General features: G+C 34.4%; 1 protein-coding gene across 5 annotated transcripts in view; it reads left to right on the forward strand.

Moving 5' to 3' along the window:
• Nucleotides 1–8,779, forward strand: part of MAP2K4 (mitogen-activated protein kinase kinase 4) — a 181,824-nt gene that overhangs the window by 147,539 nt on the left and 25,506 nt on the right. For 3 of the 5 annotated variants that reach the window (XM_074225137.1, XM_074225134.1, XM_074225135.1), the window contains 3 exons: nt 653–730; nt 4,221–4,369; nt 8,491–8,536. In XM_074225137.1, coding sequence (XP_074081238.1) covers nt 653–730; nt 4,221–4,369; nt 8,491–8,536 — 273 coding nt within the window. The other 2 variants (XR_012476011.1, XM_074225136.1) reach the window with 2 other exon arrangements.

An 8,779-nucleotide genomic window follows, 5' to 3' on the forward strand; every position in this document is an offset into this window, starting at 1 on the left:
GTCAGGAGTACCTGAGTTCAAATCCGGCCTCAGACACTTAATAATTACCTAGCTGTGTGGCCTTGGGCAAGCCACTTAACTCCATTGCCTTGCAAAACAAAACAAAACAAAACTGAATGGAATCTTTAAAGGGAAAAATGAATGTTTAATGAAATAAAGGATTTTCAGGTATTCCTGATGAAAAGATCAGAGCTGAAAAGAAAATTTGATAATTAAACAGACAACTAATTGTTCTCTTAAGAAAAGGATTTTTACCTCATAATTTTTTTGAGATTCTAATAAAATTTAAAATTTATTTGGCAGGTGTTTCATTATATTATTCTAAATTAAAAAAAATTAAATTAAAAAAATTATCAGCTCTAGCAATAATAGCTTTTTGGTCCTTAATAATAACATTAAAAATATTTGTATGGTTATTCTTGCAATTGACTTAGGCACATTTATTTTCTTACTTGTGAGTTGGGAAAATTGTGCCAGTGAATATAATTTGTAAAAATACCATGAGCTTCCTGGAGAAAAAAAAAATGTTATCCCTAATGATTTGTTCTCTTTCCTATCAAAAGATCCCTGAATATACTGTTTTTTTTCTGAGTTCCTATTCCCATGTTGAAGTTAGATATTATATTGACTGGAGTTTTCAATTTTATTCTAGCCTGAAAGGATAGACCCAAGTGCATCAAGACAAGGATATGATGTCCGTTCTGATGTGTGGAGTCTGGGGATCACACTGGTATGTCAAGTAATTTCTTTTTTATTTAATTTCCTAATTGTTAAATATATTTATTAACTGAAAAAGAACAACAAAGCCTGAAATAAGTAGTTTCCACAAAGTTTTGCTAGCTATATAGCTTCTACATACTGCCTTCTTTCCTGATTTTTCTTTCTTGTGGACTCTTGATTGTAGATAGTAAATACCCAGTCAAATTAGTTAATTCCTGGACTGCCAACAGTATTAGACTGCTAGTAGGCAATCAAACAACTTATGGTCACAGTGGTACATAATTTTTAAAATAGATCAATACCTAGATAGGATATACTTACTTTAGTATTGTCACAATGTTAGAATGTCCAGAATACTTAAAATTCCTTGTTATAATTATATTATAATAAAATTAACTTATCAACAGTTTGAAACAGATACCCTCCTTGTTTAAAAAAAAGTCATTTCCTTTGCTATATGCTTGCAAGCTATTTTAAAAAATTATCTACTTAAACCATGTCACTTGACAGTTTAAGGGAGAAGGTCTCCCTCATCTTTGTTTTTCTTTTTCTGTGTCTTGGTTTTTTTTATTATAGTCCTCCTTCATGGTATAATATTTACTCTGAGTTCTCAAAGACTTTGCCAATAGGGTCACTGTTGCTGATTCTTTTAAGTTAGTTCTGTTGACCTTTCAACGAATTGTACTTGTCATCCAAGGGTCAACCTAGCTAACAGTAGCAGAAACAGTTACCATCAGTAATAATAGCTGACAATTCCATTTCACTTAAGAATCTAAGTCCCCCCCCCACTTTTATCTAATTTGCTATTTAGAAGAAGTCTGAAATATAGATATTACAAGCATAATGTCTCCATTTTACACATGGAGAAATTGAAATTACAGTGGTTAAGTAACCTGCCCATGGTCATGCAGCTGGTAAGTATTGAAGGCAGGATTGGACCCATGTCTTTCCTGACATAAAATTTAATGCTGTTCCTAATAAGCCACCTTGACTCTTAACTAGGTTATTTTGAAGAGGTCTGTCTCTGGGGTATTGGCTACCAAAATGATGTCAGACTTTAACCTCTAATTTGGGGAAAGGCAGTATGTACATTTTAGCCACATTTGAACCAAATCCTCAGGTGGAGAAGAAATAATCTGTACCAATCCACCCAAAAGTTTTTGTAATCAGATTTATTCCTCAAATAATAGATTTGTCACTTGGTTGCCATCCCCCTTAAAATGAACTTCTTCAAACTTATCTAGTAAGGAGTGTGCCTAGAAGGATCACCCAGCTATTACAGGATGCTTTTCTTCATTTACATGTGGTAATACTTGAACTTCATTCATCTAGGTGATGTTTCATGTTTTCATTATGCATATGAATTCATTTGTTATGAATGCAATATAATTGCCATTTAAATAGCAGCAAGTAAGTTACTTGAATGGGGAGATCCTGAATTTTCATAGAAGTGTCAGTAGAGAAGAAAGAAAGAATTCCAGTGATTTTATTGATTCCCCAGATCCATTCTAATTTAGCTTTTCTCATGTGGTGGGACTTGAAAAAGTATATGTTGTATTCCTTCATCTCTATTAAATTCCTTTCTCCAGAAAAATATCTCACAAAATTATTCATATTGAAATGTAAACAAATGATAAGACAGTAGCATATGGGATTGGGTAGTCAGTCCACTGTGAAGTGTGGAAGATTAAACCTCAAGAGAACTTAGAGTTCCTGGAATAAAGCCAGATAGTTGTTAGGTAATAGAGAATCTAAACTTTCTGGTCTTTTGAACTATTAAGTTAAAGTATGTTCAGAAAATAGAAATGGGGTTGATAAAATTTGTTAGGTCAGACAAAGAAAGGGAAGTATACTTTCCAGATGAGCTATACCTATATTTTGAAAAAGTCAGGATATAGAATCATGATTATTAAAATTAAAGAATTAATTTCTAATAACATTTAGCCTATTGGAGGGAAATACAGAGTGGGGGGGCAGAGGGGGGAAGGATGTTGGAGAGAGGGCTTCCCAGTATATACACATCATGAAGACAAAGTCTGCCCAGCTATCAAGCTGGTGCTGATTTTGAATGTTAGGTTACTATTCTATGGGTATGCTGACATTGTAACCCAGTTCTCCTGTTGACTTAAAGTGGAGAGGACTGTGGAACAATTGTCCCTGGTGTGCTATTCCCTTCAATTGTCATCTTTTCTCCAATAATTTTTGTAGTCTAATAGTAACATCAGTAGTCTAATAATAACAGGGTCAAAATAGTACAGTTTGTCAGTATAAAGAAATTAGATTTTTTTTATCGCTACTTGATTTTAACTATTTAAAGGTTATTCTGAAAGGCATATCTTAGTATATGAGGCATATTGTAGATGACCATTTGTTTTTATATTTTTTAGAAGAAATTCTTATTTAGGACCAGATTCTTTTAAAAATAATTCTGAAGGAGAAAAGAAATCCACATGCTAGGGATTGCAAAGTATTTTAGGGGTTTATGTGAAACAGATATACAGATTTTGTTTTGAATGGTTTTAGGAGGTGTGGTAATTATCATTTCTATAAACCTAATTTGAGGTGAGGGGAGGAGGGTGTGCTTCTGCTCAGGTGTATAATACTAGATGTCCCAGTAATAACAAAATAGAACAGGACAAGAAAGCAAGAAATTCCAAAGACTTGTGCATTGAATTCAGCTCATATTTGATTTTGTAGTTTTTATGTTCATTCCTCACTTCATGGAAATGCTTGACCAAGGGCTTCTGCCTGGTCCCCTTCTTAGAACTGGGTACACCTCTGATGTAAAAGGCCAAATACAAAGTACCTGGGACCTATCTCAGAGAACCCCTCAATGAGGAGAATGTTTTGTATCACCTTAGGGTGTACCCATTTAGACTCTGTTTCCCTACCTTCTCCCTCGTCCTCACCTCTCAGATGCCCTTCACGATAGAGCTATCTTCTCTGGATGGACTCTGGATGGACTCAGGAGTCTCTGAATTGGAGGCAGCATGATACAGTGGAAAGAAGACTGGCTCTGGAGTCAGAGGACCTGAATTCAAATCTGCTTCTGATGCTTACTACCTGTGTGACCTTGGGCAAGTCACTCACCCTCCCTGGGCCTCAGTTTCCTCATCTGTAAAATGAAGGGGTTGGATTATATGACCTCTGAGGTCCCTTCAAGATTTATTTAGAAATCTGATCTGACAGTTGATTACTCAAGGAGTCCTACCTGCACACAAGCATGTCCTTTTTCTAAGGTAGTTTTGTAGCCCAAAGTCCTTGAATTTGTCTGATATGTAGCTTCTTTTATTTGCCTGCTTTCTAATTGTAGATATCTATGGGCTCCACACTACAGTTTCCCCAAAATGATTACCCTAGCCCTACCGGGATCTTGTCTTGGGGTCCTAGGTAGGGGCCTTTCCAAAACTTTTCTTTGGGGGCCTGAATTTTAAAGCCACATATATGGGCTATTAAATGATTCCGAGTGTGTGTTGCTTTTACCTCTCTCCTTTCCTCAGTATGAGCTGGCTACGGGCCGATTCCCTTACCCAAAGTGGAACAGCGTATTTGATCAGCTGACACAAGTAGTAAAAGGAGATCCCCCACAGCTGAGTAATTCCGAGGAAAGGGAATTTTCCCCAAGCTTCATTAACTTTGTCAACTTGTGGTGAGTACAAAACACACTGAAACTTGATGTAACTATAATAATAGCTGTATTGAAGTTCATGCCAGTGTGAGGACCCTACCTGAAAAATCTCATCTTTGCATCAGTTTCCCACCAGTCCTCCTCACTTTTGTTTCTCACCCTCCAAACTGCCTTATACCAACATATTTTAGTCATCCTGAAATATGAATTTCATTGTTTTAGCTTCCTGTTAAAACAAAAACTAAGACTCCCAAACCAAAATATCTCCTTTATCCTATTGACTTAAATCTAAATTCTTTAGTTTTGAATTCAAAGTTAACTATAATATTTGTATTACTACTTTTCAACTCTTTAGTAATTATTTAATTCATATTATAGTTGCCTGAGTATATGTTTTATCTTTCTCTTAGACTGTAAGCTTCATAAGGAACAGGGACTTTTGAATCTTCTCCAGTGTCTATCACAGTCTTCTGTGCATAGTAGATGGTTTAAAAATGTTGGTTAAATTAGTGAATGAACAAAAAAAAATTACTTTCTTTTCCATCCAAGTTCTGCTTCTCACTGTCCTCTGAATATGCCAAATTTATTACTCATTGCATGTTTTTGCTCCTACCTGTTCATTGTGACTTGGACCTCTTTTCCAATTTTTCTCTGCTTATCCAACCCTTACCTGACTTTCAGGTCCCAACACAAGTAATTCCCAATCTGAGGGGTCACAGAATACTGGGAGTACTTGTAACGTCACTGGAAGGGCTCCCTGAATCCAGATTAATAGATTAATTCAATAAGCATTTAATAAGTACAGTGTACAAGAGGTTGTAACAAAGTGAATGGAGAACTTTAGCCTTGGAGCTAGGAAAAGCTAGCATTTTCAATATGTAACACATATTGATTATAGGACCCTAGGCAAATCAATTAAGCTATTACTATTTTTAAGCAGCTCTCTGAGATTGCAGAGAAGGTTCATTTATTAGAAAGATTCCCCCACTTGGCAGTTCTCTGTATCAGTTAAATAGCAGGTCCAACTCCTATCCCTATGTGCAAGGCATTAGTAATACAAAAACAATTACATAATGTAGCTTAAATCAATATATTTACTGTGATGTTGAATTTTTTTAAATCTTAAAAGAGGATTCTTATATTTTAAAATGTAAACTACTCCTTTACAGCTCTCATTTGAGTCAATAATATTAATCAAATATATCTTCATGGTCATTCAAATGTTTTGTCTTAATTTCTTTCTTTTCTTAACCTCCTCAGTGCTTAGTTTAATGACATATACATAGACACATACATATACACAAACATGTACATATACATATGTCCATGCATACTTAGAAAGCACTGGAATAGTTAAGTTTTCCTGTGAGAGGAAAATTTTCAGTTGTCCTGGAATCACACTGAGAGATTTGGGTGAAATTCAGGGTAAAGATGAGCCAATTCTAGGCATTCTTTTGATTTTCCTGAACATTTCTATGGTTTAGACGAAATTGACTTTCCTAGGAGTTTTGAAGCAACTCTTTACTTCCTGCAAACAGGTTCAATACAGTAAAAAGAGTGCTGAACTTGGAATTGTGAATTTGGATTCAAATCTCAACTTTGTAATTTATTGTTTGTTTCTTCTTAGAAACCTGGACCTCAGTTTTCTCACCTCTAAAGTAAGGAGGTTGAATTGAAGTGTCTCCAAGATTCCTACTTCTGAATATTTGATCCTTTTTCTTCACAGAACAAGTCTGGGCTAGGAGTTAACCTGATATTCCATGGTATCCAGATTCACAGCTTCATTAAACACTACTAATGACAGAATTGTATTATGCTTTTATTATTCTGACCCTTACAACACAGAGTAAAAACAGTAGATTATTCATACGTTGATTTGACTTATATTTACATTTACCTGGAAATTGCAATAAATTTCTTATTAATTTTAGTCCTTCCTACAAAAGGTGCTGTTTAGATATTTCTATAATATAAATAATACTTTATGTACATACTTATGTATACACACGCATGCATGCACATATAAGTGTATCTCACAACATAAGTGTCTGTATCAGAGTCAGGTCTCTTTCATCACATATAATTTCATTTGCCTTCATTTAGTTGTTGAAGATTATAAGTGAGAAAGGACTTATCTAGTCCAATTCTTTCATTTATTAACAAGTTCAGTTGTGGGAATTTGATTCATTCTAATGAAAAGTTGCTTTTTTTTTTTACTTTCATCAGATTTTACCTTTTTTTTAAGACTACAATTTCTAAGGAATAAATAAAAAAGTAATGTAGCTTGTTTAAGCCTATTTCAGAGTCTAAACATCTAAATGAGTATTGTCTCCTTCAAAGGGTGAAGGACTTGAAAAACTAACAGTTTTTCATTCCATTCACAGGATCTTTCTACATTTATATTTCTAAAAAGTAGAAGAATCTTCACTTATTCCTTTAAAGTTTAATAAGGCCTTTTATTTTTTACAAACAGGTATTTCCTGATCTTTTTCTCACTTTCAGAACCATCCTTAGTTACAAAGAAAAATATTCTTTGTATAGAAAACTTTTTCTATAGAAAGAAGAGTATTTCATTGATCCTTTGCCTTTAATCTGAGTTCACCTGCTACGAAAAGTTGTTTTGAAATTTTTTGTCTCCTTTCTTAGCAGCTTTCATGTTGCTTTCTCATGCTTTTTTTTTGTAGCTGCTATCATTTTATCATGTAATGCCTTTTTTTAAAAATGTTAGAAGGAATCAAGACACTAAGTATCAGGAAAATAAAGTAATAGAGGATCCCTAGAATATCTGCTTCTTTAAGCAGTGGAAAGGGCAGTAAATTTGGAGTAAGTCTAGACTCCAGTCTGTTCCCTTTCTCCTGCCTGTATCTTTAGTATTAACTATTTGAGCTAGTTTCCTCATCTATAAGATGAGCTCATATTCAAGGCATCTTCCTGCTTGAATGCTGTTATCTATGTAAATACATTTCTCTCTGCACCCCCCCCCCCCAGCTCACCACATAATGACGATGGAGGAATCATACAGATGCAGAGTTAGAAGGAATAAAAATCTTGCCCAATCCTCTTGTTTTACAGATAAGAAGACTGAGACCTAAAGAGATGAAGTTACTTGCCAACAGTCCTGTAGGTAGTAATGACAAAGTTCAGGATTCAAACCAGGTCTTCTGATTCCAAATCCAGCAGACTTTGTGCTGCACTATGGTGCCTCTAAAGAAATTAAATTTTATTTTATTTTTTTAAAGAGAAAATACTTCGTTAAGGATCCAGAACTCAACAGGAGTTTTAGCAGCTGATCATTATGCTTAAGGATGAATGAAAATATACTTTGCTTCCCCTACCTCCTTTTACCTGAAGACTGAGTCAAGCCTGAGTTTCTCTAAAAGCTGTTTCTCCTCTCCTTTTAATTCTTGTCCCCATCTCTTATAACAAGGGTTCTTAACCTGAGTCTGGGAACTTGGATGGAAAAAAAATTTAAATCTTTGATTTTCTTTGTAATCTTTATATTAAATTTGATTAATTTGGGAAAATGATTCCAAGAAGGGGTCTGTAGACTTCACCAGACTGGTAAAGGGGGTCTATAATGCAATAAAGTTTAGGAACTCCTGTCCTACAGGATCAAAATGCCAGATAGACAAAAGCTCTTTAAGAAATTCCCCAGGAAAATAAGCAATCTAATATATTATCCCTAAGACAGGTTACTTTTAAGAAGTTCACTTTAACAATAGTGGAAAAACCCATGGGTTAGGATAGGAGACTAGATCTGAGTCTCCACTTCTGGCATTTACTAGCTGTGACATTAACCTTGAACTCCTTACACTGTCACTATTATTAGTAAGCTGCCTCCAGAAGTCTTCCTGAATAAAAGCTGAATTCATTTGTACTATTGAATTAGTTTTTAATTTTACCAAAGTACCTGAAGTACTGGCAATTAAAAAAAAAGGGGAAGTGGAAGGTTATTTTGAGGAGAGAATATAAGCCCTGATCATGAATCACAAGAAAATGTTTCCTTGAGCTTCATTTTTGTTGGGTTTTATATTTGTTCCAAAAGAAGATGTCCTATTCTTAAAGTTTATTGCATTAAAAAAAAAGAAAAACACAGTATAATGTCTCTCTGCTTTAACAATCCAATTTTTATATTGTTTTAGCCTTACAAAGGATGAATCCAAAAGGCCAAAGTATAAAGAACTTCTGGTGAGTATTAGACTCGAGGGCTTAAGGGTAGTACCTTAGTTTGCAAAAATACATGTCTTTCATATAAATGATATCATTTTTTGGGCCGACAGTGCTATGTACAATTTGTCACATTAGAATTTAGTCATAAAAGATATGTGTAAAGAGAACTTTTTGTATTTTAAAGTTTTTTTATATAAATTTTAAAAATTAGAATCAGAACTCTGACATTCACTTTAAAGACCTAGCTGCCTTTGAGATCAC

The sequence above is a fragment of the Macrotis lagotis genome, chromosome 2 (assembly GCF_037893015.1).
Source record: "Macrotis lagotis isolate mMagLag1 chromosome 2, bilby.v1.9.chrom.fasta, whole genome shotgun sequence".
NCBI lineage: Eukaryota > Metazoa > Chordata > Mammalia > Peramelemorphia > Peramelidae > Macrotis > Macrotis lagotis.